Below are 16,161 nucleotides of genomic sequence, written 5' to 3'. Positions count from 1 at the left end.
GAAGATCTTGGGATGCGGCTCAGTTGGTGGAATATTTACCTATCATGCAAAAGGCCCTGGGGTCTATCTTTAGCAACACATAAAACCTGGTGTCGTGATGCACACCTGTAATCCCAGTTCCTGGGAGGTGGCGGCAGGAGAATTAAAGTGCAAGATCATTCTTGGTTCTGTGATGAGTTTGAAGTTAGCCTAAGCTACATGAGACTGTTTTTCAATAAAAGGAGAAGGAGGGAGGGACAGAGGGATGGAGGGAGAGATGGAGGGAAAGAGAGAGAGAGAGAAAGAGAGAGAGAGAGAGAGAGAGAGAGAGAGAGAGAGAGAGAGAGAGAGCCTCCCCTACTGGATATTCTGGTGAATGTGTCTGCCTGCTTAGCTGGCCCTCGGCCCTCAGGTTGGGTTACTCAGCCTCAGCCTCCATTATGGATGGATCTCTCCTCCTCTATTGTCTATACACCTGCAGCGGCTAAGCCACTGCAAACATATTCTGGAAACGCAAGCACCCTCATGCTGGCTGGAAGCACAGTCTGTGACTATGAGTCGGCAGACCATCCAGGTGAGAAGCCGAATTCAGTGCAGAAGGACTCCAGTCTGCCAGCCGCAAAAATGTGCCAGCCAGCTGAACTTCTCCAAAGCCTTGTGTGAGCCAGGAGCCGAGCCTCGTGAACCCCCGAGGTCACTCCCTGACCACTTGCATTCAAAGAAAGACTGAACCAAGAAGGAAGGGAAGAATGCAGCCGAAGATGCCACCAATTGCGTAAGAGTTCCATCCTTGTATGTGGTTCTGGAAATCTAGAATCACACTGGCCCAAGCTGCTACAATTCCACAGGCCTAAAATGCCTTACCAGTCTATAACCCTGTGGTGCCAAAACGTCATATAATTAGGGAAAGGAAAATACCATAGCTATTCCTTCACCTTGGTAAAAGCCACCTTTCAGGAAAAAAAACCCTGTACCCACAGTACCCAAAAGCAAGCAGGCCTATTCTACTTCTAAATTTACTTTCTCCCCCCACCTCCCTCTCTCTCTCTCTCTCTCTCTCTCTCTCTCTCTCTCTCTCTCTCTCTCTCTCTCTCTCTCTCTCTCTCTTCCTGCCTCTTCTCTCTCTCTCCCTCCCTTCCTCTCTTTCTCCCTTCCTCTGCTCCCCTCTCTCCCTACTCCCTCCCTCTCCCTCCCCTTCCTCTCTAGCTTTGTGTCTTTGTGTATATGTGTTTGCTCATCTGCACACCCCCTCCACCATCCCTCCTCTAGGCCTGGCAGCCACACATTTGCCATCTGTATATAACCCAGTGATTAGCACCTCTAGCTGGAGGGGAGGGGTGTGGAACCCTTCTTCCTGCCTGCCAGGTAACCCTAAATCAGAATATGCTAAAAGGATACTCCAGCTCCCCCAGGAGAGGCCAGGATGGGGAAGAAGGCAGAAGCACACATAGCAAGATACATCAAAGAATACCCCAGACATGCAGATACTCAGACACAGAAAGGCATGCATGCGGCACACAGATGTCACAGACAGCATAAATGTATATGTGCACAGTCCTCACACATCCGCAAACAATCACATACGACACACAACCCACAGTGACATGCAAAGACAGAGACAAGCGCAGCATATTTGGATATTTGCAAATAGATATATGTGTCCACACCCATGGGCAAACACATAACTGCACACTCAGAATCACACACACACACACACACACACACACACACACACTGTCCACAAGTCCTCTAGATGGTGGCAGATGGCAAAAGAGCCACTCTTTTCATCCGCAAGCCCCACTTATTCACAAGACATTATTTTACAACCACCATGCGCACCGCCTGACACCGGACCCTCGGGAGACTACAGGGTGGTGACATAGTGGTGGAGAGGTGGGGAGCAGTCTCAGGTCTCAGTCAGGCCCTGGGAACGCAGAAGTAGCTGGAACACAGGCAGGCCTAGGATTTCTTAGAGCTATGAAAATGGATTGCCCCATGCTAGGTGGTAGCATACACCTTTAATCCCAGCACTCAGAGGCAGAGGCAGGCAGATCTCTGTGAGTTCGAGTCCAGGCTCATCTACAGAGCTAGTTCTAGGACAGCCAAGGCAGACTTTGGGGGTGAGGGAAGGACCGCCCTTGAACAGGTAGTGAGGTCTTTATCGGAGCAGCTCAGCCTCCCCCACTGTCCTGGTAAGGACAGCCCCTACTTTCTTTGTGGTGAGCACAGCAAAGGGGTTGGAGGTGGTGTGGTGGAATCTCAGGTGTGATGGCCAGCTGGGGGTGGGAGGTTAAGAGTGGAGAGTCTAGTAGGAATGAGAGGCAGAGACCATGCCCAAAAGATCATGGTCTGGTTTTAATGCCAGCCCAGTGGGATGTCCGGGGCAGCCTGGCTCCTCACGCAGCCTGTTACTCAGTGAGCAGTGAAGGTTCCAGTTAATATACATATTTGGAGAGACTTTCGGCTCCCAGAGCAATGGCACTATACAGGCCTGGTGTGGCTCTTGTTCCTCAAAAGCCATCAGAAACTAAGCAGAGGAAGTGGTGTTTTGTCAGGCTTTCCTTCACACTCCAGCAGGCCCCGTAGAAGGGATGATACTCTATCCATAAAACAGGAATGATGCCAGAGGGAGGGGGACTCCCTGTCTGGGGAGGCAGCAGGAGCCGGGCAAAAACACCTGTTCCTTGAGACAAGCCAGGCCAAACCAGGCCCTCCACATAGAGCAACCTCAGCCCCTCTGAGAAGCTGCCAGCGCCCTTACAGGCAGAGCTTCCTGCTTCCTGTCCTCAGTTACTTCTTGAGGCCTTACTGTGTACAGGCTCAGCTCAGGCACTTGGGAATAAAGTCTCCATGGAGCCCCCAAATGAGTGGAGAGTCGACCCAGCCCATAATATGGAACATTTACAAGCCATCAGGAAACATCAGTGTACTCAAGAAAAAAAAAAAAGAAAAGAAAAGAGGAAGGAGGTGGTGGAAAGCAAGAGCCCAGTTATAGACAGTGTGGTGAGGCAGCTTTCCTTCCTGAGGGGACCGCATTCGAATAGAGCAGGGAGAATTGGAACAAACAAGGCAGGTAACTGGGGAAGGAGGGTTGCCATCGTAGCCAACAGCTTGTGCAAAGGCCCCGAGGCAGGGACTCACCGAGCGTGTTCAAGGGACACTAAGAAGACGAGCATGGTTGGAATGGGGTGAATCATGCAGAAGCATGACTGGCCCTGTGAGGCCTTTGGAGCTACTTGAGAATTTTTGATCTCATTTCAAAACCAATGGGGAAGGCTTCTGGGGAGGTTTGAATGAATGAAGAACAGGGTGGAAAAGTCCAAGGAGAAAGGAGCCAGAGAGAATGTGAGAAGAGCAGGGGCCAGAGCAGGGCCGGATGCAGGTAGCGTGGTCTTTGGTTTATTAGAAAGAGAGAGCCAAGAAGATTGGCTAATGGGGCTATGTGTAGGGAGGAAGAAAAAGAGATGTGTAAAGGGAACCCCCAAGACACTATGCCGGAGGTATCCCACCAGCAGAATCAAAATGGAGAAGGGGCCTATTCACACTTTAGGGAGTTCAGTCATCTACCTCCTTCCCTCCCTCCCTTCCTTATTCCCTCCTTCCCTCCCCCCTCCCCACACCCAATAATCCCGATATCAATGTGGTTTACAGACACACAGCAAGGGCTGGCAGACCCTGGAAAAAACCAGGTCTCTCAGCCCCTGAGCTATGCGAGCCATCAATGGAGTTAAAGCTCTGTGACTGTCAATTCACTGGTCAGAGCCCATGTGTCCTGACCTATCAGTTATTGTCTCAGTGGTGAGCGGACCCAGAGAGGGTCCCATGGAGTGTCCCAAGCTCTGGACAAGGCAAAAGCCAGTGTGTGAAGAGGAGGGGCAGTCTCACTATTCACTGTCATTTTAAAGCCTGCTTCTGGAGCCTTCAACTTTTGTGCCTTGGACAAGAACCTTACATTCTGCCTCAGTTTTCCTCACCTTTGGAGTGGGGATAAGATTGTATCCAGGGATCCAGGGAAGAGAGTCACAGTGAGGATTCAGAGACAGTGGACTCTTTCAGGACTGGGGCTTACAAGGGCTTACCCGTTGGCATTGGCGCTGATTAGCAGTTTTACCAGACACTCAGTCCTAGAACCCAGGTCTTTTGATATTCATAGATGTAATCAACATTCTGCCTGGGCACGCAGTGGGGAAGGCTCAGCTCAGCACAGCTGGGCTGGCTCTGGGTAGAAGCAGATCCCCAGAGCTGGAGAACAGTGTTGAGGGCCTGACAGTGCACCCCACCCCCTATGAGCTTAGTCTGGAGAATAGCAAGCTGGCTGGCTAGCTAGCTGTCTGCTCATTGCCTGCTTGCTTGCCTGCTGAGTGGTTCAGTCTCTTATTTTCCTGGGAAAGCACTAATTACCACAAGGCTCGGGGCGGGGGGGGGGGGGGGGTTGTGAAAGATCTGTCTTAGGCCCTCCCCACTTGGGAGCACTGTTGCCATCTCAGAGAAGGTGCTGTCCCGACCTCTGCCTCCCCCACCGCCCCCCCCCCAAGAATTCAGAGGGCTAGAGCAAACTGACCATCAACAGGGAAGCTGGGGCTGGGCTCACAAACCATTCTCTGTCTTAGCTCACAGTGTGGTCCCCAGACCAGTGGCATCAGCTTCCTGGGGCCTTTGCTAAACATGCAGATTCTCAGACTTTACCTGACACCTACTGAATTTGGGATGGGGTTTTGGAACCTTTGTTTAACCATCTTTCCAGGGGATCTGAAGTCACCCACACTGGTAAAATCACAGCTGTGGGGGGATGTGGTTGAAGAGGGGTTGACAAGTGTGGTTGCAGCACAGGCTGGTAGAGAGAGACCTGCCTTCAGATGTGGGCTCTTGTGACTCCTCACTCGGCCAGCTGGGATAGATCACGTCATACACTTAATAGATACTAATTTACATCCCACTGTTCAGTGTTCAAAGTCCTGAGGCTGTAGTTCCAGGGGAAACAATTGTAATATGAACTTATTTAACCCTTACAAGAAACATTTTGGGTAGGGCCCCTTCACTGCCCTTATCGGCACAGGCGAGACCATGAAGGTAACTTGCTCCGTGGCTAAACTTTGAGCCATTGGGTCGGTCCCCAGATACAACCACTGAACCTTTAGGCTGAGTCACCTGTAGGGAGGCAGATGAAATGCAAAAAGGGTCACCATAATGGCACACATCAACACATGCTGATAAATACATGAATAAGTAGGGAAGAGGATAGGGCATAGTGTGGTGGGGGAGGGGCATGACCAACAGCGATCCCTGGCAAGACCATGCTGAGAGAGGACTAGTAGGAGGGGTGCTTTCAACTTTTGCCTTTCTTTGCTGTAAAATGAAGTAGTGACCAGCACCCCTACCAGGTGTGGCATGACTATGTCACAAGTACAAGGCTGCAAAGCATAGTAGATGCTGAAAAAAAAATATAAGTATTATTATTGTTATGTTGAGAGCTGAATTCAAATCTCGACTACTTGAGAGCCTAACGGCTGTGTGTCCTAGGTAAGTCACGACACCACTCAGAGCCTCCGTTTCTATAGCCACAAAATGGGAATGACAGCAGCTACCCCCAGAAAGGGCGGCTGCCAGGCTCCAAGTGGCCCACCTGAGGGTCAGGAAACACATGGGAGCTAGTCGATCACCTCACTCCGCGCTTCCAGCCCGTTCAGCAGCTTCCTTCCAGTACAGCTGGCCCGTGCTCCCAGCTGCCCAGGGGTGTGTGATACTTATTTTTAATTGTTGTGGCTTCAGAGTTGAGGCCTCTAACTCTAAATGGCTCCTGTTGCCCTGCAAAAATAGGTCGTTGGCAGCTTGAGCCTCCTGACAGGTCCCACACAAAGGCAGCCAGGCCTGCCTGCTGATGCCAGCCCAGGGCTACAGGAATCAAGAGCAAGCATGAGCAAGGCTGTGTCAGCAGTGCTGAGTCTCTGCAGGCCCCAGCATGCCTGGCAGAATGGCCCTGGTCAAGTCAATGTCTGTCTGGCCTTGCTCCTTTCATCTAGAGATACAAAGAGGTGGCGGGGGCCTCAATGAGAGAACACGGATCTTTGGGCCTGGCGCACAAGGGGATGCTTTTGTTGCTCTTACAGAGGCCAGAACCTCCTGAGATTGTATTCACATCCTGGCCACTCGTAGCCGTTCATATTAAAGTTGTCTTTCTTAGTCCTTTTGCATGGACTGGGGGAAAAAAGCCCTTGTTACTTAAGTGAAATCCCTTGTGTCTTAGCTTTGAAGTCCCCAGATTCTTCCCCTCCTCCTGCTCATTCAAGTCTCCTCTCTGGTACTCCCGCAACACCTACACCACAACACACACACACACACACACACACACACACACACACACGGGAAGGGATGAAATTAAACCTTTACTGTACAGCCTCATAGAAAAGGATTGTTTGGCTGCCAGGAATGGACAGGAGAGAGGGAAGAAATGGGCACGGGTGAGAGGAGACACAGCCTCCCCATCTTGCCTTTGGGAACTGCACTGCCCCTCTTCATGGGTACCCTTGCCCCTTCTCTGTGTATTCCTCCGTGGACTATGGATGCTGACCTGACATGGGAAGCAGTACAGGTTAATCCATCAGCTCCCTGAGCACACGGTCTTGTGCCTGGTCTGTTCCTCCCAACCGCCACATCTCTATCCCCCAGCGCACCATCAAGCACATAGTAGACAATGCACCCGGCAAGCGCATGAATGAATAACATCTGAATTACAGCACCCAGTCTGCTGCTATGATAACTGGCCCGTATCAATTATCTGTCATAATCTCTGTGACCCCAGGAAGGTTGTACCGAAGCCCACTTAACTTACACGTTTGTCCACGAACCTCAGTGGATGCACAGTACATGACGGGTGAGCACAAGTGACTTTTATGTGGACAAATGTCAACTCCCCCACACTTGGATGTGAGAGTGAAGGGGGTAGCTGGGAAGCTCTGCTGAGCGCCTTTGCCAGAGATGCTATATATAAATAGCAGGTGGTACAACGCTGCTTATTCTTCCTAATCCCCCGGTTGATAATCCCAGGCAGCTCTGTGTCTAGGAGTGTGTGCCTGCCCCAGAACTATGTTTCAGCAGCATAGGGCCGGAGGCCACATCATCTCTGACTCCAGCCCCCTGCTACCCCAGGCAGATTTTGGAGAGTCTACTGGACACCTCCATGGTCCTGCCTGACATCATCCAAAGAACTGGAGACTCCCTGCAGCCTACTTTGGATGCTAGAACCAGGTTCTTTCTTGCCTAGTCCCCTGACTCCACACTCTCCTCCCCCCAGCCCTCTCTATTCCAAGTATAGTGGCCTCCTGAGCATATAAATCAAACATGGTAGTCCCTACTTGATCCTGCCTGAGCGGTTCCCATGCACAGAGTCAATTCTCTTAGTCTTCTGGACTACTCTCCAGACATGCTGGCTACACACCGGTGTCCTTAGCTAAATAAGTGAACGCACACGTGCACACATACACTCCTTACCAGACCTTCTCTGTTCATTCTCTCAGCTTGCATGTACCTGCATCTTCTACTAGACTGTGGGCGGGTTCTTGTTGTAATCCCCTAGGCCCAAAGATAGACAACTGATCTTCCTGCTAGGGTTGCCCTGTGGTCCCGCCAGGACTGCTGCCAAACACTTCTCAAACACTGTCCTTGCCCTTGGTACATGGTAAGCTCTTCTTAAAATGCAGTGCAAATATCAACTCATGTAACCCTCCCAGTGGCAGTTCTGGGTCGCTGCTCACACGGGCCAGGCTGCTTAAAGGAAGCCAAGACACAGAAACAAGGTCTTTCTCCAAGTCTGCAGCTTATGAGCTGGGGAGAAAGGATCTAAATCTTGGATGCTGGTCCCTCTGCCCAACAGCTGCACCTTGCTTGCCTCTCTGGAAGCAAAAACATAGAACCAGGCTTTTGGCCAGAGGTGCAGAGGACAGAGGGGTGCCAATGCATAAGGGGCTTTCTGCCAGAGGGCTGGCCTTAGGCAATCACCCTCCCTGTTTGAGCCTCAACATCTTCTTTATTAAGAGACCCAGCCAGCAGGGCCCGCTTTGCTTCATTATGTCCCTCAACTGCCATCATAGGAAGCAAAATTGGCTATCTCTGAACTTCCTTCAACTTGGAAATTCTCCAATCAGTAGAGGGTCTAGATGCCTCTTCCACCTTGGTGCCCAGCCTTCTGCAGATGACCAACCACTCGAGTTCTTCTGGTGTTCCCCCAAGAAAAGGCGGAGCTAGGGTGCATTTTGCATCCAGAGGCTCCTTTGGGATTATTAGTTCTCCTTTCTCCCATCTTCCTCATTAGGGTCACTGTTTTGCAGCCCAGACCTCTCCCAGCACAGTTCTGTCTGTGCTCTCTTCAACCTCTATCTATTCTCCCTGATGAGAAGGCCTCTGGTCAGTCTCCTCCCTAAGGCCCAGCCCTACCCTTCTCCTTTCGCTGCCACCCCTTTCTTCCTGCTCCTCTCCCCCAGTGCGTCTTTACCAAGAGGCACTGAAGTCCTTCCTACACACACGCTATTTTTGTACCATCACTCTCTCCTTCCTCTCCCCCTTCCCCCTGCATTTACTTCCTGCTTTTGCTTTACCTCGGGCCAGCTTGGAAAGATTTGGGCTCCTAGGACCCACACCCTCCGGGAGGCCGACCTTCTGCTTTGGGACACATAGACAGGGCCTCTTGGGGAGGGGCAGAAAGCAAGCCTCCCCGCCTCCTCCGTTCTCTACCCTTGGCCAACGCGTCGCGGGCAGCCTCTTGCCCACCGGAGGAGAGAACTGGCCAGGGTGAGAGGCCGAGGCCAGTGGCAATCGGCCGCCACTTCCCCAGTCCACCTTAAGAGGACGGAGTAGCCAGCCCGCGGCGCCGACCTCAGAAAAACAAGTTTGCGCAAAGTGCTGCGCGGCCAGCCTCTGGGCAGCGGGAGCGGTGCTTCCACCGCCTGGCAGCCCTGCGCGCGGCGGCGCAGGTCCGAGCGGCTGGCGGGGACCCGCACGGGCAGAGCGGGCTCGCGCAGAGCCGAGGCGGGCGGCGCAGCTCGCGGGGCGCACTGGGGCGCGGGCGGGAAGGTGCGGGCGCCGGGCGGGGGCGCTCGGCCGGGCCGCCCTCGCGCTGGCCTCGCGACGGCTCCGCGCAGCCCGCACTCGCTCTGCGAGCTGTCTCTGCTCGCGCTCGCTCTCGGTGCTCGGTCCCCGCTCCCTCTCCCTCTTCCTCTCCCCCTCTCTCCCTCTCCCTCGCTATCCGCTCCCCCGCCCCCGTGCCTCTGGCTCTGCGCCTGGCTCCCTCGGGTCCGCTCCCCTTTCCCGCCGGCCTGGCCCGGCGTCACGCTCCCGGAGTCTCCCCGCTCGGCGTCTCATTGTAGGAGGGGGTCAGATCACCCCGCCGGGCGGTGGCGCTGGGGGGCAGCGGAGGGGGAGGGGCCTTAGTCGTTCGCCCGCGCCGCCCGCCCGCCTGCCGAGCGCGCTCACCGCCGCTCTCCCTCCTTGCTCTGCAGCCGCGGCCCATGGAGCCCGCCGGCCCGGCCCCTGGCCGCCTAGGGCCGCTGCTGCTCTGCCTGCTGCTCTTCGTGTCCTGTTCCTGTTCAGGTAAGCACCCTCAGCTCCCCACTGCCACCCTCCCCAAGCTGCGGCTCAGGCCCCGCACACTGCCGCTCAGCTCATGTCGACGGATGCCTGTAACCGGGGTTACAGATGCAAAATTGAGGCCCAGAGAGGGTCAGCCACTTGCCCAAGGTCACATAGCCAAGGCTAGAAGCCAGAATAGAACTCTTCTTTTACTGATCTGCCCTGTGGACTGTGACTGGGTAGCCCTGCGCTGAGCAGCAAGGTATAGGAATGAGTTGGTTTTTACCGTACCCCTTGCCCAACCCGAATGAGGAGGCAGGCTGGCAATTGCTTTCGGCAGTAGGGCGTCAGGCTTCCCCAGTAGCTCCCTTGCTAGACTTGATTGGAGAGAGGGTGGGGGGCAGAGGTCCTCCCGCGCTGCTGGACTGTTGGGATGAGGGAAGAGTGAGCTCTCTCCCTAGTACCAGAGCAAGCCTGTTATTGTATGGAGGTGTGTGTGTGAGGGGAGAGAGGCCTGGGTAATCAGCAGACCCTTGGGAGACACAGTGGGTTTACCTGTGGTGTCACAGCCTCTCCCTGGATGATCTCCTCCCGCTACCCTCCTGCCTTCCTTAGGCAGGCTTCCAGAAGCTCCTGCAGTTCCCGCATGTACCTGTGGCTCTGAGCTTGTCTTCTTTGTTGGTCTACATCAAACACCTGGCTGTCTCCAGCAGGAGGGCTCTGAAGGCCGGTTGGCTAAGGAGTGAGGTCACCATTCAGGAGTCCTGCATCTTAAAAGGGTTTTGCAAAAATCCTGGGTCTCTCCAGGAAGGATAGGAAGGTCAGAGACATAGCTGGGGAGGAAGGGAAGGGGGCCTTGTTTAGTGTCTTCTTGGATCGGTGTTATGAGCATAGGTGTTATGAGCATCTGTACCACCACCCTGCTTTTGCAGGGAGGTAAAGATGTTCTCGGCGTTCCCTCCTCACCAACGTTTGCCTAGAGCCTGGCATCAGATAGCAGCAGCGTAGAAAGAGGGGCGAGAGAGCCAGCCCCAAGGAAGAGAGAACTGGCAAGCTGGAAGAAGTAAGGGAGGCAGCCAGGAGGTTTCCCCTGATCCCCGGGAACCCACCAAGTGCCCCTCCCCATTCATAGTTTTCAGTCACTGTTGGGTCCTTTCAGGGCCAACTAATGCATTTCGCCTCTCTCCTCTGAGTAGTGCTGGGGTCTGATCTGCTTACTCCTGCCTTGCCAATGTCCTAGCCTTGCCCTGCCATCCTCCAGGATTCGGGAGCCCACAGGCATCTCTCTGAAGTCCAAAAAGCTGGGCCCAGATTAATATCTAAATGCTTACCCTAAACCTCTTTCTGACCAGGCCCCTATGGTTCAGTCCCTGGCAAATGGGTAGTGACTGACAAGTGTTCAACCCAGCAGCCTGTCCTTTCTGGGCTCTGGCTGGGGAATGACAGCACCTTTCTTAGGAGCATATCTATCCCCTCTTCCCACCCTGACTTTTAAAAACTATCTATAAAATAGTAAAGCTGGACCTCTAGTTCCAACCCATTCAGCATCAGTAACCTGAAAAAGTGGGAGCGGTGGAGGGCCATAGGTTAACTTCATAGTGTTAAGTCTTGGGAGGTGAGAATGAGATTCTCAGTGAGGAAGGGACCGGGTGTATGGCCATTGAGCTGCAGCCTCCCAGCAACCTGCACCCTTAGTCCACTGGGGCGTCAAGCTCACATCTTTCCTATGGGAGGGGACTTCAGCCACTACTGGACTCAGTTTCCCTTATTCAGGGTGTGGTATTTACAGCAAAGGAGAAGTCAGCTAGAAGGACAGGCAGGTAGAAGGCAGTTGTCCAGTTTTCTAGGAACATGGATTTGTTTGAGCAAGGAACCCAGATGTCAGCTTAGAGAAGACAGCTTTGGAAGAATGACTGCTGTCTCTCTCCGGCAGAACTGCCATCCTGGGAGGTGTCATGTGATTGCTGGGCTTCACAAGATCACTGCTTGGGTGAAGGGAGCTGGTCATGTGAATTATTGCCTCTGGGAGGCAGGAGAGGAAGTTTCTAAAGATTGCGCTTGACACAGATGATGCCAAAGGAAAATTCTAAAAAGACTCCGGTGAAGTCACCACCGTGGGTTCTTGCAGCCGGTGTAGGGACCAAGTCTGCCATTGCCAATGAGATGGGGACAGGCTTTACAGTCGACTACAGGATACTTACCTGGCCCTGGCTGGGACTCTTCTGCTCCAGTAGGAGGTGGCCGAGGGAAGTCGAGGTTCCAGCTTTGAGGGCCAGTGGCCCCTCCAATGAACTTGTGACCCTTGGGTAGATGATAACATGCTGGTGGCTCCTCTGTGCTTTCCTAAGCCCTGTAGCTGTTCTCACTTCCTCTTTCATAGGAAAAAAAGGGGGCGCAGTGGGGGCTAGCTGCGGATTTTGGAAGGTTCATTGAAGGCTTGGTGTTCTCTGGCTACTTTGTGGCCATTAATTTTCCCTGCCCCTATGTCATAGGGACACATGGGCTGATTTTTTTTTTTTTTTTTTTTTTTGCTTGCACTCAGTCTGTAAGAAGTCCTGATTCAAACTGTGTGTTGCGGGAGGGAAGAGAACCCATGTTTATTACGTAGCTCACTGCGTTCCAGGCCTGGTACTTTGTCTACACAGCCCCATTTACCAGCAGTGTGCCATTTGGCTCTTCTTACCAGTGATATACAGATGAGGAAAACTGAGTCCAAAACTTGTCTCAGGAGTAAGTGGTAAAGGAGCCAGAATTCCGGATTCAGCTTCTGGTGAGAGGAATAAATAAATGGCTTGGGAGTATGCAGTCCACATTGTTGGGGTAAGAAGAGCCACCTGAGGCTTAGCTGGAGGGTTATGGGGAGGCTCCTGTGAGCAAAGGCTTTTGGTTGAGTCTCACTGCAGCCCACTGAGCCGGGAGTGATGTGGCCCGAACAGAGGCCCCATCTGGGCTGGTGAGCTCTGGATTACCCAGCACTGGAATGCTCCTCCCTGCGTCTTGCCCTTTGCAACAGATGGCGCGCAGTGGGCGAAGGGAAGGGAGTCTAAAAGTGCTGAGTGGCTCCCACATGCACCCCCTCGCTGCTTGCAGTGCTTGCGTGTGACAGGTTATTTCTTATTTGTCATCATGGGCTCCTTAACTGTGCTCAGACTCCTGTGCACAGCTGTGCAGACTGCTCTGACCATGTCGTCATGTCAAGCCCCAGCTCCACCACTCCCGAACTAAATCCACCACATCTTTGAACTAAATTTTCTGGAAGAAAATAAAAAAGTAACATCAGGGCCTGGTGTCCCCCCACCAGCCCTCAGTTCCAACATGTTTTCCAACAGGCATACGTGTTCATATGCTATGAGCTCACAGGGCTTCTCCACTGCAGACTGAAGTCTGAATGACCACTCACACACCTCCCAAAGGCCAGAGGAATGCCACATGGGAGACCCCACCACCACCGCATGGACAAGAGGCATTTGATTTGTACTATCTCTGTTAATGTGTAACCTAATCCAGTTTCGCTCTTGGACAATTCCGTGTGCCTGGCTAGCTTCTTATCTCTCTACTTTTGCTTCTGCTGTTCCATCAGAAATGACCTTTCCTGCACATCCTTGCCTCCCTTTGTCTTAACCCTCATCCTCCCAGGTTCACTCTACATGCCTCCCGCTCCAAGGAGCTGATTCCTCTGACCCTCTCCCATGACTTTATCTGTTAGTCTCTGGGGCTACTTACTGTATCTTCTTTGTTTGGTGCCTGTGTATTGCGTGTTTAACTCTCAGATCTGCTTCTGCAGCCTCACTGCCTATTAGCCCCACCGTGTACACACAACAGTGCCAGGACCCCCCGGGGAGTCAGGTCTGGTCCTGCCACCTACTTGAACAATTTGCTGAACTTCTCTCTGGGTCTCCTTTTTTTCTCTAGAAATGAGGGATGCCATTAACAGCTCTTTCTCAGGGAATAAGTCAATTAATGCAAATTCAGAGGGTGCTTGAAGCATGCTTGGTGTCTGTAAGCTATCATGCAATCGCTGCTTTATGCTTTTTGACTTGCCCATCCTGGTACCTGTTAGCTCTAATGCAGCCAATGTTTCTTCCTGTTTGACTTGCTCATATATAACACTGGGATGAATTTTTATAAAGCAATCCATTTAGCATGGCTCCTGCACATAGTGGGCACTCAAAAGACAAGGACCACAAGTAAGTAAATGTCAGTATGGCTCAGTGATCTCTTTTCCCCTGAAGCTTTCTCCCGGGGGATGGACAGGTTGTGAGGAAACCAGCACTGTGATCTAATTGCCTTGTTAGTGCCAATGAACTCTGGACCCAACCTGACTCTAGGTGTCTCCCTCTGGACTCAGTGTCTGGAATTGTGGCTTCCCAACCCTGGAAAGCTGGAGGGGCTGGGAGCTGCTCCCCGTGCAGTGGGATAGAGGGCCGACTGAGCTTAGCACGGGTCTCCAGATACAGTCAGTTCAGGCCAGGCCCAGGAGGGAGATGCCAGGCCTCCTACGACACAAGCCAACACTTTTTAAAACGGGGCTGGGCATTTCCACTGTGAAAGCCAGAGTCCTGGCAAGATCCTGGATTCTGTGAGAAAATGCTAAAAATAATCATCATAATCCTGGCCTCCGTGCTACTGTGTGTGATGCTAGTGGGTCTCAGAGCTACCCCGGGGGAGGCACCATTGATGATTGATCATCTAGCCCACTTGACCAGCGAGGGGATGATGGCTCGGCAAGGTGTCTGCATCGGATGGCCACCCAGATCAATCAGCCTGGGCTTCAAAGCCTGGGCTCCACCAGGCTTTAGACATCTCCTTGCTTTGTTTGACAAGTAGGGAGGCCAATGACCAGGGCTTCCGGCACCCTGCTCTCTTGAGAGAGCTCATACAGTTTTATCGATCAGTGTATCCTCCAGGAGATGAGGACAGCAGATGTTTTCAAAATGTGCTCCCACCCACATGCTGGAGACGGAGGTCTATTATGATGGCCGATGCCGTTTTCCTGTTCATACGGGGTTCCTGGAACCCTGGCAGGATGGGTCTTCCCTGTCAAGTGCCTTGCCAAGCTTTTGGTCCAGGAAGATGTGGAACAGCAGAGGCAGAAGTAGATCCTCAGTGCCAGAAGGATTTCCTGGCACATCCATTTGGGGCTCTGAAGCTTCAGCTCAGTTTAGTAGCCGAGGACATGCGGTGCTGGGGTCGGAGGAGATGGGACACTGGAGTGAGCAGCTGCTGGGGAAAGTGGCTAGAATAGATGATGGCCATACCAGCCCATACAGACATTGCCCCATTCTCCAAGCCAGCCAGCCATACCTTCCAGAAACAGAAGCATAAGGTGGCAGAGAATACTCAGTGTACCTGTCCCTGGCACAAAACACATGTTGTCTTCCCATATTCTTCCATTTTGGGGGGAAACTTCAGACATGTGCAGAATAAGAAGAAATGATAAAATGGCCCAGCTTCAATACCAAACGACTTTCTGTCTTTCTGGTTTCTCCTTGCTTTCCTGGGTCATGTGAACAGGCACAAGGAGTCTTGCACAGCACATCGGACACAGCCATTCCTCATGGATGCTCAGATTACATGTCTTCCTTTGCGCTGTTTTCCGATCTTCACAGAGAACGAAAAGTATGGATTTTACCCACTTAATAGATAAAGAGACCGAGGCTCCCAGAAGCCAACCAAGACTCCTTTCAAGCCACTCAGCCAGCTAGAACCCAAGCTTACTTTTGGGTTCTGCTTACTCTTGATTGCTGTGCTGTCCACATCAGGGTAATTTCAGTTATAGTTGTGTAGTGTTTTTGAGCATGTGCTAGGTGCCACTGGACTGAGCAGCTGCTTCAGGTTCAGGTCCCTGGAGCTTTGGCTGTGAATAAGGTAGACACATCCCCTCCTCTCATGAGCTGGCATTCTAATGAGAGAGCAAAAACAAACCCGAGTAAACAAATGATAGGTTGTCGCCAGCCGTTTCTATCTATGCTTGCTTGTTTCTTGTTTGTTTCTTTCAGCCCAGTCTCCCCAGCTAGGATACAGGCTATGTGAGGGGAGAGACGGTGACGCCGGGCCTACGGGGACCTTAGCCCAGGTCCTGGCCCACAGTGGGTGGGTCAGCCTACGTTAGTGGACTAGAGGAACAACATGCATATGAAAACCCCCTTTTTAAAGAGAAGGCCTGCGAGCCATGAGGTTGCATGGGCAGAGACTGCTTCCCCAGATGCCACAAAGTCCTCCTCCAGGGCGCAGGCCATGACTATGCTACAAATCTCTCCCAATGCGCTGCAATCCCAGGAAGCACACGCCAGTGCCTGATACGGAGGCAGCGGAGCAGCCCCAGCATGGGTGTGTAAATCCCACTGTACACGCCCTCCCGCTTCAGACTCCATGGTGATAGTCACCTCATAGGTGCTGATGCTGGCGTGGGAAGTGCTGTGTGGTCTGGGCCAGGCGTTGTGAGGAGGACCCCACCTCTGTGACTCCGCCTAGGCATCCACTTAGGCAGTGTGGTGAGAGACGGTGAAGACATCCAGGGAGGTGTGAGTGAGGCCCCCCCAACCACCCTGTGGCCTTGACCCCATGGTACTCCAGAGTCAGACGGTGGTGGTCCTGTCCTGTCAGGTCCCTGCAGAGGCT

General features: G+C 52.8%; 1 protein-coding gene across 4 annotated transcripts in view; it reads left to right on the top strand.

Annotated features, from left to right (window-relative positions):
* Positions 1–8,633: 8,633 nt before the first annotated feature.
* The window catches only part of Sirpa (signal regulatory protein alpha), a 38,177-nt gene continuing 30,649 nt past the window's right edge, over positions 8,634–16,161 (top strand). For 2 of the 4 annotated variants that reach the window (XM_038329591.1, XM_038329590.1), the window contains exon 1: positions 9,069–9,561. In XM_038329591.1, the coding sequence (XP_038185519.1) occupies positions 9,480–9,561 (82 nt within the window). In that variant the 5' untranslated portion in view covers positions 9,069–9,479. Of the gene's footprint in view, positions 8,764–8,818; positions 8,946–9,068; positions 9,562–16,161 lie in introns of those variants that run through there. The other 2 variants (XM_038329588.1, XM_038329589.1) reach the window with 2 other exon arrangements.

Source organism: Arvicola amphibius, chromosome 5 (assembly GCF_903992535.2).
Source record: "Arvicola amphibius chromosome 5, mArvAmp1.2, whole genome shotgun sequence".
Lineage (NCBI taxonomy): Eukaryota > Metazoa > Chordata > Mammalia > Rodentia > Cricetidae > Arvicola > Arvicola amphibius.
This window is presented reverse-complemented; position numbering and strand designations above follow the sequence as displayed.